This window comes from Myotis myotis, unplaced genomic scaffold, assembly GCF_014108235.1.
Source record: "Myotis myotis isolate mMyoMyo1 unplaced genomic scaffold, mMyoMyo1.p scaffold_m19_p_5, whole genome shotgun sequence".
Taxonomy (NCBI): Eukaryota; Metazoa; Chordata; class Mammalia; order Chiroptera; family Vespertilionidae; genus Myotis; species Myotis myotis.
In genome coordinates, this window is record NW_023416357.1 from 3,649,160 (window position 1) to 3,668,395 (window position 19,236).

General features: G+C 54.2%; 1 protein-coding gene across 2 annotated transcripts in view; it reads right to left on the minus strand.

The window, feature by feature from the left end:
- Positions 1-297: 297 nt before the first annotated feature.
- The window catches only part of MTMR12 (myotubularin related protein 12), a 50,514-nt gene continuing 31,575 nt past the window's right edge, over positions 298-19,236 (minus strand). Inside the window, exons 8-16 of one of the 2 annotated variants that reach the window (XM_036308881.1) lie at positions 18,592-18,667; positions 13,002-13,108; positions 11,968-12,092; positions 11,225-11,303; positions 10,108-10,178; positions 8,208-8,380; positions 5,254-5,421; positions 4,308-4,469; positions 298-3,029 (exon numbers count right to left, since the gene is read on the minus strand). In XM_036308881.1, coding sequence (XP_036164774.1) covers positions 2,460-3,029; positions 4,308-4,469; positions 5,254-5,421; positions 8,208-8,380; positions 10,108-10,178; positions 11,225-11,303; positions 11,968-12,092; positions 13,002-13,108; positions 18,592-18,667 — 1,531 coding nt within the window. In that variant the 3' untranslated portion in view covers positions 298-2,459. The remainder of the gene's footprint in view (positions 3,030-4,307; positions 4,470-5,253; positions 5,422-8,207; positions 8,381-10,107; positions 10,179-11,224; positions 11,304-11,967; positions 12,093-13,001; positions 13,109-18,591; positions 18,668-19,236) is intronic. The other variant, XM_036308882.1, reaches the window with a different exon arrangement.

The following is a 19,236-nucleotide window of genomic DNA, read 5'->3' on the forward strand; positions in this document are numbered from 1 at the left end:
GCAGCGCCTCGCAGGCACCCCCAGGGAAGGGCAGCCGAGGCCTCTCCCTTCACGGTGGACCGGCACTCAGAGCTCTTCCAGCCAGAAAACACAATCCTCATCTCAAACGGCCCCAAAGCAGAGCGCCCTGGCATTTCACTGCAAGGTCTAAAACTGTTCCTCAGCCGCTCCAACAGGCTCCTCCCTATCTTACTTTTCATTACAGTGTTTTGTCACCACTTGAAATTTAAATATTTGGTTATTGATTTTCCCACCACCTCCAACCAACCAACCACACACACACACACACACAATGTGTGAAAGTAATTATTCCATGTTTTACCAACCACACTGAGTATGTCTGCTGGTAAATTGTGCTTTAATTTCTGCAGTCAGACATGGTGCAGTGAGATACAAGTAAACTTTCATTGTACGTTCAAAAAATAAAAAGCACATTTATACAGATTTAGCCCAACAGCTTATTCCCTTTAAAAAAAAGTTTTACATGTAATTAAAGCTAATTTATCTTCAGTGTAAAAACTTGGAGGTATAAACAAACGCAAGATATTATACGCGGTAAAGTAACGTACATTTCCAAACGCGCACAGTGCAGCATCTTAAACAAAGCGAATGGTCTCGTTTCAGTTTTAACTGTTAAGCATAACCCACATTTCAATTTTGAATAAAAACGTCACAATATATAAACCCACTGAGAATTCTGTACACAAATACAAGTTTATAGAAATCTGATTTCAAATATAAATAAAATGTCATGACCTCCCATGTTATAACAGCTTATTTTTCTACTGTAATTTTTTTAAAGTCATAGAAAAATATTTCAATGCACATTCAACTGCTATGACAGGGGCCATGACTTGTGCCTTTAAACCATACTTTGTGAAGTCTAAAGCATCGCACCGGGCGTTTCTGGAATGAAAATTGCTAAGATCTTAAGACTGAAGAGGCCACTGTATAAGTATTCACGCTACAATATGGTAGCAAAAATAGCTCCGTCGTGTATTCGGGAGGCCCCTGGGGCAGAGACGTGGAGGTTGGTGCTAGTGTGCGAGGCCCACAGAGCGTGTGAGGGGGGCTGGTGAACGAGTGCACTGGTGAAAGCTATGGCAAGCCTGCGCCCACCTCCCCAGTGAGACTCTTCAGGCGACCGAGGCCGGCGTGTGCTTGGCCCCAGTGCAGGAGCCCGCCCTCCGCCCAGCCCGCTCCCGTGTCCACACGAGTGGGGGAGCCAAGCAGTGTCGGTACGGACAGAAGACGATTCCGTGCACACCGAGAACCTCCCGCTTCCTCCTGCCTCGGGACAAGTGGGAGTGTTTCTAACACCTGCCACTTAAACCGGGCTCTGCACTGGGCAGCAAATGCACTTAAAAGGCAAACATTCCTGCTGACACCTTCTAACCTCAGACGTTTTCCTCCCGCCTTTTGTGGGTTTAACGGGGTCCCACTGAGAATGAGAAACTGGTCCTTGCAAAGTGGACTTTCCCGCATTTAGAAGCAGGTGCGAGAAGGCTACCAAGCGCAGTTCGGCTTCTTGTATGGCTTTTAGGTCGCGGAGGCACAATCGGACAGCCATCGCTTCTGATGCTGATGCTCAGCTCCTCCCGGGGAAGCCACGGCCGGAAGGGATCCTCATCAGCCTGTCAGCCGACAGAGAGTGTGGGGAACCATCTGCGGGGCTGCGGCGGGGACCCCGGCCTGGGCACGCCGCTAGGAAATGGCCGAGCATCACCTGCACGCGCTGAGCCTCCAGAACGGAAGCGCCTCTGGGCAGACGAGAGTCCCCCCGTGTAAAAACCAGGTCTAGCAGCAAGGCCCGGGACCGCGGGCACCGCAGCCGGGCGGCATGGAGGGACGGGCGAGTGGGCGGAGCAGGCAGAGACCTGGAGGCGTCAGCACGTGGAAAAGGGTGGCGCGGTTGGCGGGCCCAGCACCCGCGCACGAAGGCCATCCCTGCGGGAGGGGGACGGTCTGCCCGTCAGGATGGTGACCGGGAGGCTGGCTTCCGCTTTCCACGGCAAGCGATGCAGGAAGGAATGACACGGCGGGTGTTGAAGTGAATGCTATACATCTCAACGCTCCACCTGAATCCCCGCCCCCGTCGCCATTCACATCCCACGAAGCTGAACCTGCTCTGCACTGAGACTGGGTAAGTTATCTTGGCACCGAAAGGATCTGAAGAAAGAATCGATCCAAGAATGTCTGACCAAAGCCCTTCTGAGTAGTAAACGAGCTACGGCCGATTCCGTGTAACACTGTGCGTCAGGGAACAGTTACTAATACTAGAGATACGGTTTTAATTGCATAGTCGCCCAGGGCCAGGAGTAGAGAGCCGGCTCTTCTCCTGAGGCCGCTGGCCCTCCTCCCAGCATGGCTCCCGCGGGACACACAGCCCGATCAGCGTGTCCACGTGCGGCCTCCGGTCCCAGTCCTCGGCTTCCTCTCCCACGGCCACCGCCCGCAGGTCACACCTCCCCGAGGTCCACAAACTCATCTTCTCGCCTGGCCAGGTCCTCTTCGTCTCCCAGGGCTTTCCAGCCGCTGGTGGGCAGGACGGGCTTGGAGGGGCGCCGCTGCAGCAAGGCGAAGGGGAACAGCGAGGACAGGCGCGCCGAGCTCCGCAGCAGGGACGGGGCCTCGGCCGGCAGGGCCCTCTGGTGGTGGTGTCTCTCGTTGATTTTCTCCTGTAAGCTCCGCACTTCCTCCATCATTCCCACCAGTCTGCTCGTCATGGCCACCGCGCCACCACCCAGGATTTGGGCTTCTGGGATCCAACGCAAGTAGCGCTGGGCCCACACCCTGACCTCCGGCCCCTCGATGTGAGGCAGCAGCAGGCCGTGGTAGTCGGCGGGCTTGCTATGCCAGCTGTCGTAGAACTCTCGAAAGCTGTCTTGCAGCTCATCGGAATAATTAATCAGTTTGCTAATTCTCTTGCCCAGAAGGTTTTTAATTAAATGATCTGTTTCTTCCCTGAAAAATCCTCTTTTGGGAGATGACTTGGACTGGGTCAGCGGCAAAGAAAGCTGTCGCTGATGCTTTGAGAGAAAACACAAAGACAAGCCTCCGGTTAGCCGGGCCACACAGGGACCGCTGCTCCCACCACAGAAAGGGGCCCGGTCCTGGGCTAACGAGTCACGAGCCCTCAGAACTGCCATGTGCATGCAGATTCCTGAAAATGCTCACAGAGGGCGGCTTCGTGTCTATTCCACCCGCCCGGCCGGGCCGAGGGCAGCTGCCCCCGCCCACGGCCACAGGGGCGCCAAGGGCACCGGCACTTGGGAAGGGCAGGTTTCCCCGAAGCCGGGTGAACACCGTGAGGAGGGGGACAACGACCCGAGGGTCCTGCCCCTTGGATGAAATGACTGTGGTTACCAGGCGGCCAGTGGAGCTGACGCTTAAGTCAGAAAGATTCTTCTGGAGAGGCAGGTGGGGCCAAAGACCTGTGAGGAACTGACTAACGGGCCAGGTGCTCTCCTCTGACAAGCTGCACAGAGGGAAAAGGTGAGCGCGTTCGCCTGTTTCCCCGGTAACTCTCCCTGCAGCCAAGCGAGGTGCTTTGTGTTGGGGCAGCTGTGACAGGGCTGTGAAGACGGGCGTGTCCTGACTTTACTAGTAACTCAGTTCTCGCGCTGACAGGCTAGTTACATCTCCTGGCCGGGATTTCTCCCCACAGACCCCACAGAGGGGAGGGCAGTCAGGCCAATCCCAGGCCCTGCTCGGCCCTAAAGGGGGCGGGAGCCTGGCTGCTCGGTGTGGGCGGTGGCTCCATCCTCCAGTGGCCTGGGGCCCGGGGAGCCAAGGCCAGGACTCACAGCAGGGCAGCTGCCAATGACTTCCCGCTGCTGCTGGGCCCCCTGGAGGGGCCTCAGGCCCAGCGTGGACCTTCCCTCCCTGCTACCCTCTCTCCTGCCGGGGAGCCCAGAGCTCCCTGAGCTCCACACGGCGTGGCCAGAGCTCAGCTTTTGTGTGTGTGCTGCGCCCCCTGGTGGCGACATGCACACTTCTGGTGATAGCGGAGTTAGGATCACAAAACTCCCCCAGGCCAGTGGGTAAGGGCCCTCAGCGATGGCAAGGCCTAACCCTTATTTGGTTTATTTATTTAACATATTTTTGTTGATTTGGGAGAGGAAGGGAGAGGGAGAGAGAGACAGGAACATCAGTGATGAGAGAATCATTGATGGCTGCCTCCTGCCCGCCCCCCACAGGGGACGAAGCCCACTTGATCCCAGCTCTGCGGACAGTTCCAGCACCAGCGTAACGGTTACCCCTCCACACACACCCGACGGGTGACGGGCCAGGCGTGTGGGCCTTACTTTGAGATGCGTTCCTTTCCGCTGGCCTTTGTCCAGTTTGGGTTTTTCCACGTACAGAGGGTTCTGGAGCAAGGTCTGGGCTCTGGGTTCAAACTGCACAGACCAGTCCCACACCGTGAGCAGGTGCAGGGGCGTGCTGTGTGCATCCTGAGCTTCCCTGCCCTGCAAAACAAGCACGGGTCAGGCAGGGCGGGGCCAGGGCCGGGGCGGACACAGGGCACAGGGAGGCTCCTGCGCCAAGACCAGCCCCGCGCGCCTCGCTTCTCAGGCTCCTGCTCTAGGCTGTGGGGGGAGGGGAGGGGTCACGTGCCAGTCGCTGTCCTGGGCACTTTCACAACCACCTGTGACGCCCCTGTTATTTCTGCAATTGTACAACTGAGGAAACTGAGGCTCAGAAAACTGAAGTGAACGGTCTGAGGTCACGGAGCTGGTGTGGCCGGGCTGTGTCTCACTTCACCGTGGGATCTGGCAAAACCCCACCTGGAGGGCCAGCTGGAGCGAACCCCGAGGCCGCAGAAGGCGGGTCAGAGCTACCCCCCCACCCCCTGCCCGGCAGCATGGCCTCAGGACACTAAGGGAAGCACCAGCGCGCTGCCTGGTCCCGTTCTCCAGAGGAGCTCCGAGCATCGAGCCCGTGGGAGGGAAGGCCTTGGTCTGGCCGTCTGGCCACCGTCACCAAGGACAGCTCTGTTTTGTGAACTGCCCAACCCAGCACTGGCTCCCGCTCCGCACTTACTGTGAGACAGGGCGAGCGACGGCTCCTCTCTGCGCCCCCCTCGGGACCATCGGGACAGACCCAGGTGCTGGGCTTACAACCACCCCCAGGAGGCACTCGGAGCAGGGCTCGCCCGCTGTCGTGTTAAAGGCGTTTCATTTTATCATCAACCTCCTTGCAATCTGCTTGTGAGGCAGTTCCTTCCACACACGGTTCCTAAGAGGGACTCACCAGGTTCATCTCCTTCTGATGAGGCGAGTTGAAGAAGAAGGTGGTGAAAATAGGTATGTACAGGCTGTCCGACAAGACGGTCAGGTACGTCTCTGTGAACTCGAATGCGGGGGGGTGCTGGTGCACCAGCTGCCAGACACAATCCAAGAAGAGCAGGAACACGGGGACCTACGTGACAACAAGACACGCGTTACTGAGCGGGCACGAAGGGGCCAGTGCCCGCCGCCCAAGCTCAGGGGCAGCCCCCCAACGGCTGCGGAAGAACCTGCTGGGCACTAGTCTCCAGGCAGCAGCGGGCTCCGTTCCACTCCGAGCGGGACACCCTGGCAGCGCCCCCTGTAGGGCACGTGGAGACCATGATGCGGAACCTCCCAGCTCGGCATTAGCCGAGGGGCACGTGGTCACTCTGACAGGAAACACCGACCGTGAGCCCTAACTAAGTGGGACATTACTTCCCCTGGAAGAATCCCATTCTTCTTCTTAGCCAATTTTATTTAAAAAAACTGTATTTAGTTATTTTGAATTTTGTTAATACCCCCTTCCCACTCCCACAATGAGAACCAGAAGAGAGAGAACAGGGGAGAAGGTAGATGCAGCAAAAAAGAGTTCCTAATATTTTTTCACAATTATATTTTTTAATTGACGGACTCCTTTATTAGCAACCGAGAGGCAAGCCCAGTATTAGCAGAGAATAGTGTCCAAGGGCCTCGTCACCCACCCGTGCTCATCCTGAGCCACCTGTGCCCAGCAGGTGGGCAAGACAGGCCCCTGACAGCCTCTCCCTCACAGGCTGGCCCAGGTCTCTCGCACGGCTCACGGGAGAGGTGAGCGTGGAACCGCACGGCTCACGGGAGAGGTGAGCGTGGAACCGCACGGCTCACGGGAGAGGTGAGCGTGGAACCGCACGGCTCACGGGAGAGGTGAGCGTGGAACCGCACGGCTCACGGGAGAGGTGAGCGTGGAACCGCACGGCTCACGGGAGAGGTGAGCGTGGAACCGCACGGCTCACGGGAGAGGTGAGCGTGGAACCGCTCGGCTCACGGGAGAGGTGAGCGTGGAACCGCACGGCTCACGGGAGAGGTGAGCGTGGAACCGCACGGCTCACGGGAGAGGTGAGCGTGGAACCGCTCGGCTCACGGGAGAGGTGAGCGTGGAACCGCTCGGCTCACGGGAGAGGTGAGCGTGGAACCGCTCGGCTCACGGGAGAGGTGAGCGTGGAACCGCTCGGCTCACGGGAGAGGTGAGCGTGGAACCGCTCGGCTCACGGGAGAGGTGAGCGTGGAACCGCACGGCTCACGGGAGAGGTGAGTGTGGAACCGCTCGGCTCACGGGAGACGTTATGTGTGGAATCACTCAGCTCACGGGAGAGGTGAGTGTGGAACCGCACGGCTCACAGGAGACGTTATGTGTGGAATCACTCAGCTCACAGGAGAGGTGAGTGGGGAATCCAACTTCTGAATCAAAGTCCAGCACTGTGTCATTTATATCACAAACAGACCATCCAGCTTTCCTTCAAAACTTGAATACTTCGATGTTGAGATGCTGAGAAACACTTACACTGCACTTTTATTTCACACCTCGTTTCATGCTCCAGACCATGGAACAGATGAAGACTGTCTGCCCGCGCCGTGCGGTCAGGGCCGTGGGTCAGGGCCGTGGGTGAGGGCCGTGGGTGAGGGCCGTGGGTCAGGGCCGTGCAATCGGGGCCGTGCGGTCAGGGCCGTGGGTGAGGGCCGTGGGTCAGGGCCGTGGGTGAGGACCGTGGGTGAGGGCCGTGGGTCAGGGCCGTGGGTGAGGGCCGTGGGTCAGGGCCGTGGGTCAGGGCCGTGCAATCGGGGCCGTGCGGTCAGGGCCGTGGGTGAGGACCGTGGGTGAGGGCCGTGGGTCAGGGCCGTGCGGTCAGGGCCGTGGGTCAGGGCCGTGGGTCAGGGCCGTGCGGTCAGGGCCGTGCGGTCAGGGCCGTGGGTCGGGGCCGTGGGTCAGAAGGCGTGGGGACTGCTCCAGGGCTGCATGAGCAGGTCAGAAATTCTCAGGGCTTTTTCTCCATTAGACACGTGCCTGTCGGTCCTATTTTCTGAGACATGAACACACTCTTCCCCCACAGTCTCAGCTCTCTCTGCCCATCGTATTATTTGAGTCCCATAAGCTTTCAAACTAATTTCCCAGAAAGGCGAACTCCACTCCAAGAATGAAGACGGTGACTTCCATTCAGCTCAGTGAGATACAGCCCAGGCCTGAAAGAAACTCCAGGCCCAGCGACGGCGGCCTGGGTCCCCGGGAACACGCCGCACGCAGACAGACGTGCTTTTCTCTGCAGTGAGAAAAACCACGAGGCACGCTACTAGCATATGGTAGCTCTGTAGGCGATTTAATTCAGGAAAGGACCCGTTTTCATTGTTCCTTCCATGATCGTTAATCTTGTGCCGCTGCAGCGAGATAAGCAGAACCAAACCCTAATGCTAACACTCCTGCACCCGCACTCACAGGGCCAGAAGCAGAGGCCGGCCGAGTGCGTCACTCACAGGCACACCACCAGGGCCCTGGCAGCAGGTGGCGCTAGCGTCCCCCTCTGCTTTACTTGGGACAGGTTTATGAGCAAGGAAAAAGGATCCAGTGTCACGTATTTTCTATAGGAAACTTATACCGAGTATCCATTTTTTGGCAAAAACTAACTTAACAGAAATTCTAGGAGTCTCTCTTACTGAGTTAATTTTTATTAAGTTTTACAAATCAGTCCTCCTCCCACCACGGACTATCTATCCATCCTTGGTGTACACCCTGAGAAGAGAGCAGGCTGAGAACACTCGCTACCATAACATCTCTTCCCTCTGGGAAGGGCTCCAATGTTGTTTAAACCATCAAAGTCATCACACGGGGAGTCACGCAGCCTTCCTGCTGAGCAGTGCCGGGTGCATCCGCACACAGAGCCCCGCCCCAGGCGCCAGGACACTCACCTCCTCCTTGTCACTCTGCCGCAGGTGGTTGCAGCGGTCCAGGAAGCAGTGCCCGCCCGCGACCCACTCCTTCTGGACGAGGCTCTGGAAGCCGGCCCTGGTCCTGCAGTGCGGGTCCATCATCACCTGCACCAGCGAGGAGACGAGGCAGCAGAGGTCGGAGGCGTTCTCCTCTAGGAGCCAGGAAGGAGGGCGAAAGTGTTAAAACCTTCAGAGCACTCACACTCGCACACAGAGCAGGGCCCCAACACCAGGCCTGCCATGGACAGCCCAGCTCTAATTCCCTCAGAACAAGGGCAACAGAAAGAGGGGATGTTCCGAGTGCGAGAGGGCGGCTTCGCCGGCCACAGGCCCCCGCACACAGGGCACTGAGCACGCTGTGCTCGCTGAAGGAGTGAACGCAGCACGGCAGACCCTGAAGCATATGGGCATCCCGTGTGCTGCATGGGAGGTTGGATCACACACGCAATGGTGACCTGCTGGGCTCTGCAGACCAAGCTCACCACCCGGGGCTGCGTGTCCACGTCTCCGTCACTGAACTCACTGCTACCAGGAGCTGCTCTCGGACCCTCCTCGGAACTCCTTTCCCGCTCCCAGCCCCTCCACCCTCTGCTCGGAGAAAGTGAGTCTTTCTGGACGTGCCCAGTGCTCCACGCTCGTGTCTAAGAGGTGGAGAGCCTGGCTCCCTGCCTGGCCAGACAACTCTCCGTGGCCGAGTCCCCCGGCCCAGCCCTGAAGGGGCAGCACAAAGCCCTCACAGTGACAATCCAGCAAATACCTGCTTACTTCATGGCCCACAGCCAATACACACTCATCTGCATCTGTGCGTCTGTCTGAGCGTTTAAGGTGTTAGGAGTCAGGGTCTAACACTCCAGGGTTCCTCTCCATAAAGAGAAGAAGAGCAATTCCAGTGGCTATTTTAAAATGGCCCACAGGATGATGGCACTGGCATTAGGGGTCAGAGACAGTAAGAAGGGACTGTGTGAGCAGGGAGAGCAGTCTGGCCCTGGGACTTCCCCCTCTCAGACCTGCCGTCACCCAACCTCCTTTCCACCGTGAGGACTGAGCTGTGGCTGTTGGTTAGGGCTTTTTCAGTAACACGCTTCAGGCCAACCCTCCCAACTGGTTGTCAGCTCCCAGAAGGCAGACGCATAGAGCTCTGCACATGGCAGGTGCCAACAATCAAACCTAGGCCAGCGAGCCAGCATCAGATGGGGTAGAAGCCACAGGCAGATGCTCTTCCCCATCGGCCCAGAAAAGCTACATCTCAGCAGCCATGCAGCGTGTCAGAGAAATGGTAAGAGCTTGAGGGCAGGAAAGCAGGAGGCGCCCTCCGCCATTTGAAAAGCAGGGGCTAGAAGAACCGATGGTACTCGCAGCAGCAGTGCTTTGGCTCGGACCTCACCAATCCCAGCCATCACCGCGCGGCGGCTCCCACCTGCTCTCACACACGGCGAACGCCCACGCCTGTCCCACCCACAGCAGAGTAAGCCCCCGAGGAGCAGGAAATCACGCACCACAAAGTTCCTGTGGCAGCTGCACCAGGTTGTTGGACAGAAACATATAAAAATAATAATTAAACCGCGGGTCTCTTTTTATAAAAGGGATTATCCAAAGATTGTAACTTTAACCAAGTTGAGTTAATATAAAACAAAATCCCAAACATTAGAAAATGAGCTTCGGTAAAGACACCAAACAACTCCTTATTGGGCTGCGAGCAGATCTGCCAAGTTCCAAGCGAAGGGGTTTATTTTTAAGCTGAAACACTGAACCCAACGCAAAGGACTGCAAGGTCAGGCAGGAGGCGGGCAGAATCCTGCGCTGGGTCGCTGCTTCCAGTCGCATCGGCTGTGCCCACAGAACCGAGCCTCAAGCAGGAACATGGAGGCCAGGCTCATACCTACAAGAAGGACGTTCGTGTTCTGTGCGTCCAGGCATTCTATGACCTCGATCGCCTTCTTCAGGCAGCGTCTACATGGAAAAGAGACAAGGAAAGAGGCATTCGTTCCGGGCTTGGGACGAAACAGGAAGAGCTTTAGAGACAGTCCACGCGGACCTTCAGTTTCTGTCTTACCTGCTTTCGCTAAAACCTCCAAAAGAAACAGATACTGCAAGACACTCGTCTGCCTATTAGAAACTCAACCTTTCCAGAAGGGACTCCCAAGATTGATGTAAAAGTGCTCCCAGGTGATTTCTAAACCAGAAGTCCTCAGTGAGAACGCGGACAGAGGCTGCGGTGGGTCCCGGTGAGACCTGCCGGCCCCACTGAGTGCTGCACGCCCACCCGCTTCATTCAAGGTCACTGCCCGGCAGTCAGCGGGCGCCAAGCTCCACCACGCCCAGCGGTCCTGCGTGTCTCTAGCTGCACCAGTCCCTCCGCGACGAGCAGCGGCTGGCAGCTTTGCCTTTGCTCATCCCCAGGGCTTCCCGCAGGCGGGCCTCTGCCCAGGGGCATGGCCCCAGCCCGACACTTCATCTGCTTACGGACACTCAACCTCCCCTGCCCACAGAGAGAAGGGCCTCTATGACACTTATCGCTGCTTGCGAGAACATATTCCAATTCTGAGACATGCAGCAGGCGCTTCAAAACATCTGTTAGGGAGCGTGGGAAGGGAGGCTCCTCCCACAGTGCACAGGGCCCAGCTGAGAGGATGGCGGGCTCTGCACGGGAGAACGCTCACCCCAGGATCAGAGCAAAGGTGTTGAGTCCACAATCAGCACCCCTCCCCTGCCCCACCCGCTTCCCCCCAGAGGCCGGAGGCCGGCACTGCTGCTGCAGCAGGAGGATCAGGCTGCCTCACCCCCCTACCCTCGCCTCTCTCAAGGCCTAGCCTCCGAGAGTATGTCTCCTGGGGAGCAGGTAGCATGTCTGTACATTCTGATCCCATGAGCACAGATATGATAAATAACAAATGCAAAATGTTTAACTGTGAAATATAAAACACCTTATCTGTCAATTTGCTTTACGACAATTAGAGAACTATAAAAGTCACAAGCAAAACAATGGCTTCAAATACCTGATTATGTCAAGCCAGCTGCTACTTTCCAACAAAGAAAACCATTTGATATCTGTGTCCCAAAATTCAGTACTGTTATCTGGGGGGAAAGAGCAGAGAAGTCAGGTGGCTCACGCACACGCCTGCACCGAACCTGCGCTGCTCAACGCAACGCGCTGCTCGCGCGCGTCCAGGCACAGGTCTCCGTTTCCATCAAGGCGCTTCCAGACCCCCGCGGGAATGGCTCTGAGCTGGAAGGCCCTGGGAGTGTGTGGCAGCCAAACCAGGTGTTACTGCTGAGGGAAAAGGTGCCTACGACATGCACTGAGCCACGCCCGCCTGAGGAGAGCAGCATCCTTTGGTAGAGACAGTTGACACCTTGGGCGATGTCTTCCCACTTCACCCTCACCTACGATCCAGGGAAGTGCCACAGGCTGCTGCTCCGAGAAGTGATACATCCTGGTGCCATGAGGGCCCAAAGGGGAGACCCAGCCTCCACTGGAACCCTAAACACACCCATTCATCCACCTTGCATACCACTACCCCGTGCCCAGTCCACCTGACTCAGAGCCCCGCATCCCACAGACGTCTACTACTTCAAAGCTGCAAATTCAAATCAAAGGCTGATGGCCTACAGGTCCCAGATGGTGAAAACTCTAGTGGAGACTCAGCTAGGGAAAGGGCCAGGGACAAGGCAGCACCTCCCACCGGATCCGCTGTGTGTCTTTCCTCCGTGACACAGCACGTTCGCCAGCATCTCTCACCTATCAGAAACAGCTGTTTAAACTTCGAGTACGCGGTCTGGATGTCGGGCAGGGACAGGAAGTTGCTTGATAGGTCTTCAGTTTTGACTATTTCATAGGGTGGCCTGTGGATGACCCTGTAAATTCTAGGTATCAAAAGTAATGCGTGATTAGAAAGGCAGACATGAACTAGAAGGGGCTGATTTCTCCTGAGCACTCACTCCGGCCGAGACCTGAGTGAGGAGCTTTGCAGGCGCCCTCCCATGTAACCCTCACCTGCGAGCGAGGCAGGCACAGGACCGCCGGGCCAGGCAGTGCGCGTGGAAAGGGAGGTGTGTGGCGTGCAGCTTCCTGGCCCGGGATTATGCCGTTTACACACTGATCGAGCCATGATTTGAACTAAGGCAATTTAACTCCAAAGTCTACGCCTTTTCTCCTTTGTTTTTCAGTTTCATTGGGATATAACTGACACACAACACTGTCTGAGGAGTACAGAGTGATGACTGGACCTACATATACTATGAAGTGACTACCACGATAACTTCACAGCCATTATCTCAAACGTGTTCTTTTTTCTTTCAATTTTGTTTTGTATTGGTTTCAGGTGTACAGCTTAGTGGTTAGACAATCATATACTCTACATAACGTTCCCCTTGGTATTTCCAATATTCACCTGGAACCATATATATGTATTGCAATATTATTGATTATATCCCCTCTGCTTTACTTACGTCAACGTGACTATTTTGTAACTATCAATTTGTGCTTCTTAATTCATGTACTTTGGGTTTTAACTTTTTATTTTGAAAATTTTCAAACATGCAGCACAGTGACGTGCGCCATGACCTCAGTTGGACAGCTATGAACAGCACAGACGCCCGGCCACTGCCCCTAACGCTCAGCGTGCGTCATTAAAAACAGCCACTCGAGGCTGCACTCGGGAATGCCACGTGATCAGAGGTAAGCAGATATGGAGACACTACTAGGAACTGCCCCTTGCTTCTCGGAAAACAAGAACAGAGCTGAACAATAACAAAACACTAAACAGCACTGACCCATCCAGGAAGTTCTTGTGGGTTTGTAGAATGCCATCGTCCTGTTCTCTGGGCAGCGCTGACATTTTTAAAAGGGCACATCCATTGTGGTAGGACCAACACCATATCTGCAGAGGGAAATGAAGGTTTTCTCAGATAATATACACGACAACAGGGAACAGGTAAACTTAGCATTTAAATTAAGTCAGAGAGAAACATTTTTAAGTTCAATATGAAATGGCTGGATTTATTCAACTTTGCGAAGTTCAGGAGCAGCTTCAGTGAAAAAAGACTGACTGGCTTAGAAAACAAAACAGGTCTAGGTGGACACGCTCAGACTTGCTTCTGGTCTGACACATGCCTCTGGCCTGGCCTTCGCACTGGGAGCCTAGAGGCTGACGACACCATGGCTGTTATTCCTGGGGCAGGGGCTCCTGCTGGAGTGAGGCTGGGCAGCCAGGACTTCACCTGGATCGGCTCACTCCATCCGCACAGTGGGGCAGGTATGATTATCATCACTGTTAACAAGAAGAAACCGAGGCTTGCAGACCAAGTAAATTCCCAAGTTACCCCCAGGCAAGGACGTCAAGGACCAACAAAGGGAGGGAAGGCAAGCAAGGAAGAGGTCCTGGGAGTGACCACAGTGACAGTCTCCGTGTTGTTCTGGATACACCGGCCATTTTCACTGGCTGGTTGGTTTGCTGTTTGGCAGCAGCAAAAGCAGATCAGCAGTGCTCCGGGGCACTGATCTGCCAGGAGGGCCTGGGAGGGAGGCAGGCGAGGCTGAGGCTGAGGCTGGCTGGGGCCTCTGAGTCCATGTATGGGCTTGGTGCCTGGGACACGGCCTGGCTAAGGGTTCCAGAGTAGCTAAAGCCCGACCTCTGCTCTGCTGCCCGGCATCGGGCCCGAGCTCACAGGTAAGCCTGGAGGATTTCAGCTGCCACTGCTCTGCCACGCTCCAGGCACGACTGGGACGGAGGGCTTTCATCCGTTCTGTCTCCTTTCCTGCAGCAGAAAGGCTGTCACTCGTTTTCTATGGGGCACAACCACATCTAGCTCAGCTGGGGCGCTAAGATGCAACCCCCTTGACTCTCCTCTATTTGAAACGTAAATGGAAACAAGCGAACTTCCTGGACAGAGCGATTTCTCAGGAATTTAGCAAAAAAGCACGCCCTCCCCTATTGTAATATGTACTATTTCTGTCTGGGAAAGGACTACAGGGTTCTTAGTGTGAATGACTTGACATAGACAAGAATCATAGTTTGTTAATCCTGTTTACCTAAAGAAAGGAAGGGGAAATTATTCATTATTTCATACATCTTACAGGGTCTCTCTTAATAGGGCCAAAACCAGAGTTTTAGGGGCGCAGTTGGAGGCCAGGAAGCAGTGAAGTAAGGAACTAGTAAGGAGGTAAGAGGACCAACACAGCACAGTGTTCCCAAAGCCAAGACAGGAATTTAAAAGGGAGACGTAGGCAGTGCCAACACTGTAGAGAGGGCGTGGGGGCCCGGGCGCAGGCTCGGTGCCTCCCGGGGTGAGTGGCAGTGCGGCAGCAGGGAGGCAGCAGAGACAGTGAGCTCAGACTCTCCCTATCCTGGCAGCACGTGGAAGGAGCGTCAGGAGCGTGGCTCTGCAGGAAGAGCCGCTTCGGGTGGGGAGGGCCGCGGAAGGGTTACGGGGAACGGGAAGACTGGGGAGCAGGTTCCAGCCACGCAAGGGCCGGAGACCCAGAGCCCAGGCAGAGGCCTGGGGTCGAGAGGAAGGAAACGAGCACAGAAAAGGAGTGGGAAGGAAGGAAGCGGAGGGAGGTCTTGCAATTGCTGTCCAAGATCCCACTGAAGGAGGGCGAGTCTCCGAGAGCCAGAGAGTTCAGAACGCATCGTACAGCCCAGGGAAGAGTGTGGCACCAGGAGTAATCAACAGGCGAGCCGCTGAGCAGAATGAGGACCCCTCCACGGCAAGCTGAGTTCTCACGTATCCCATCGAGTGACTAATCTATAGCCCCACATAAAAAAATAAAAGGAAATACTCTGGTTGGGGCCAAAGACTCCAGAAGGGCGGCAAGAGAATGACTGGAATTACAAACCACGGAGGCCTCCCTGAGAGGCGTGGCGGCAGGAAAGCAGACAGGGACAGTGGTGACGGTTCCGCAGGACTGTGAATACACCGAATGTCGCGATGGTAAAGTTCACGTTATGTGTACTGAGCGCTGTCTTCCCCGAACACATGTGTAAATTCCATCTGGCTAATAGTTTCTGCTGTCCGTTCACGCCCTCAGGACTGGCGACCTAATACAGTGAGCACGCCTTCCTACAGTTTCTATCCAAGTTTACTGCCGACCCCTCGCGCAGGTGTTAGCACATGTTCTGCTGCTAGAACACAGAACACCAGAGTCCCGCACCACGCGGCAGCGAAGCAGCTGGCCCCGTGGGCAGGCGACTCCTATTTCTTCCCACAGAGCACACCCTGCTCCTGGATCGTCTGGGAAAGGCTGACGGAGAAGACCCTCATTTCATTCCTCGAAGAGTGACTCGCAAACTGCGGTCCACAGACCCAAGATGGAGCCGAGACCCTGCCGGGCGCTCAGAAGCCCTGTCCTTGCCGCCGGGTGGCACTGGCACTGGCACTGCTGGCAAGGGAGGCCACACGGCCCTGCCGCCCTGAGCCTCACTGCCACGCAGAGAACACTCGGTCCCTGGACAGGATCCTTGGTGAGGGACTAAGCAGAGGTGGGCCAACTTTTTGACTCGAGGGCCACAATGGGTTCTTAAACTGGACCGGAGGGCCGGAACAAAAGCATAGATGGAGTGTTTGTGTGAACTAATATAAATTCAAAGTAAACATCATTACATAAAAGGGTACGGTCTTTTTTTTTTAGTTTTATTCATTTCAAACAGCCGGATCCGGCCCACGGGCCGTAGTTTGCCCACGGCTGGACTAAAGGCATTAATGTGACAGAATACGAGGCAAGCAGCACGGTACAATGTCTCTCACAAGGAAACGTGCTTATGCAACTGAGCTGAGGACCCGGCGAGCTGCTCTTTCCGTGTTCAGACTTCAGTAACGGGCAGACAGTCATTCTTTTTAAATAAATAAGTAAATAAAGTGAGTTTATCACGTCAAGGAAAATAACTGACAAATTGTCGCCAACGGTTAAAAATTGAACTTTCAAGTAAAAATTAGGATTCTGGAAAAGCGAGTCTCTGACTTTTTAGCTGGACAGCTTCCAACAGTTAAAGGTCCTGCTGATGAAATGGGGTGATACTAATGTGTGATTTTTACAGTCTATAAGAAAACGTCACTATCTGGACAACCTATATTACCTAGGGAGCCAGCATTTTCCAGATGAACAAGATTCATTCAAAGTACAAGATAGACCAGTGGTTTTAATTTAGAGAATGAAAAATCTGATTATGTTTTCATCAGATTCCTTACTGCAATTAACCTTTATGAAACTCCCACTGGCCATTTTTTGGTGTACCATCGAAGAACAATCTTCTCAGTTATGAGAAAAAGCTATTAAATATTCCTCCCTTTTCCAAATACAGATGTGTGAGGCTGGATTTTTCTTCATGTCCTTCAACCACAGCCTAACATACCGTAACAGACTAAATGAAAGGGCATACAGAAGCAGATGGCTGTCTTCTATTTTCTTTTTCTAATATGTTTTTATTGGTTTCAGACAGAGGAAGGGAGAGGGCTCTTCCTATTGGAGAATGAGCCGCAACCCGGGCATCTGCCCCGATTGGGAATTAAACCTTGACTTCCTGGTTCATAGGTCCATGCTCAACTGCTGAGCCACCCAGGCCAGGCTTCTATTTTCAAAAATGTAAAACTGCTTTTTAAAATTTTGGACAATATAGTTATTTTTTCATATAAATGTGTTACTTCCATTAGCAGATAATGAGTTTATTACTAACCTAACAATGTTTTTTTGTGATTTTTAAAAAATATTTTTATTGATTTCAGAGAGGACGAGAGAGGGAGGGGAAGAGAGAAACATCAATGGGTGGCCTCCTGCATGCCCCCTCCTGAGGATTGAGCCCGCAACCTGGGCATGTGCCCTTGACCGGAATCAAATCCAGGACCCTTCAGTCTCCAGGCCAATGCTCTATCCACTGAGCCAAACCAGCTAGGAAGTGTTTTAATGTTTCAGTTTTATATTTTAAAAAATGTTATCGAATTTAGAGAGAGAGGAAGGAAAGGGAGAGAGAGAGAGAGGCATCAATGTGAGAGAGAAACATCGACTGGTTGCCTCCCATATGGACATCAAGCAGGATCGAAACTGCAAGTTGGGTGTGTTCCCTGACTGGAAATCAAACCAGCAACCTGTTCGATGCTCAAACAACTGAGCCACACTGGCCTGGGCCAGTTTTAATTTTTCATATGGCAAATATCAGTACATACAACCACATAAACAAAGACTTTTTTGAGACCCTCAGTAATTTTTAAGAGTGTAAAGTCCTAAGACCAGAAAGTTTGAGAATTTCTGCTCTAAATTGAAGGTTGCAAACTGGTGGTACATGAACCAACTCGGGCCCAAAGACATGTTTTTTAAACCTTCAAGTCAGATGCGTCCATTTAGAAATCGGGGAAAACACAGAAATCCTACCTGTGTTTTCTCCTGAGGAGTCAGAGCAGCTGGCAACACCAGGCCCATATTCTGACCCAGCACGGACCTGCTGGCACGGAGCAGGCGCCCTGCGCTGTCATTATGCCCGGCCTGCACGTGCTTCCGGGCAGGTGACCCCAGCGTACACACCGCCTCCTACACGGGAGGGAGTGGCCTTTCTGGTGAACCAGCCATGCACACAGCAGAGCACATGTTTGCAATTCTCATTCCTTACTAAATTCCTGCCGGCTTGGCACCTCCCAACCGCCCATTAGAAACTAGAGTAACTGCCGGAGGCTTGCTCTCTCTGATCAGTGAGACATTAAATATGGCTCCCATCCAGTGATTCTGTGAAAACTCAGTAATCACTTTATGTTGTCTCTGGGGAAAAGACGGCCACGCCCATTCAAGATGAGTGGTGGGGCCAAGTAGGAGCTTAGACCTACTGCCCTCAGAGTGGTTGGCTCAGCCTCAGATCACTTAGGTGTCAAATCAGGCTGTCTTCCAACACCAGGCAGATCTGTGACCCTCTATGACAATGGTTCTCAACCTTCCTAAGGCCGCGACCCTTTAATACAGTTCCTCATGTTGTGGTGACCCCCAATTTCATCGTTACAAATTGAACATAATTAAAGCATAGTGATGAATCACAAAAACAATATGTAATATTATATGTGTTTTCCGATGGTCTTAGGCGACCCCTGTGAAAGGGTCGTTCGACCCCCAAAGGGGCCGCGACCCACAGGTTGAGAACCGCTGCTCTAAGAGCTGAGAAGATGTCTGCTGAGCACGCCAGGGCCTCTGTGAGAACTTCAAAACCCTGTCCCAGGGAGCCTCAAGCCTAAGACTCTCCCCTAGGGAATCCCTAAGATATTTTTGGATCACTCTTGGACTGAAGACAAACTATTTAGTACTAAAGCCGAAGGTTTTCAGGAGAACAATTTGCCAAGATGGACCGATGAGCAACCCATGGCTGTGAGGGTTTCCAGGTGCACTTACTGGGATGCCGTGGCCCTGGAAGCGGGACACACTCTCTTCAGGAAGTGGGGCGGGGACAACGAAGTGCGCCGGCAGCCTGGAAGAGAGAGGGCGGCAGTTTCAGGACTGGAGTTAATTCACTAGACATGGAAGCTCAGCTTAATGAACACAGGAAGCTAAGCAGAGAGGTAGGAATGGGTCCTATTTCCCTGTTAGGAACCAGTGCAGGTGAACTCTCTCCAGTCGCATCAGTCAGGAGCCTCAGTGCCAAGCCGAGCTCTGCCTGAGTCTGTGTCACCGCAGGTGAGGTTCTCACCCCCAGAAGGAGGGCCTGGAGTGTGAGCACAAAGGCCCAAGCTGGGAGTGATCTCTGTCATCACATTCGGGCAAAATAAGCAGTGACGCTGCTCTCAGTCAGATTACTGAAACCGGTAATCACTATGACTACTGCCCACCTTGCCAAGGGCTCTCACAACACCCAAGTGCTTACTTCATGCCCGACTCTGTTCTCATTACCTCCCATGACTTATTTACTTCATCTTCCCAACAGCGCGATGGGGCATGCGCTCGGGTTATTTCCATGTGGCAGGTAAAGAAGCTGAGACGCAGCCCGCGAAGGCCTCCGCAGGTCACACAGTAGTGAGCACAGTGGAGCGAGGACCCGAC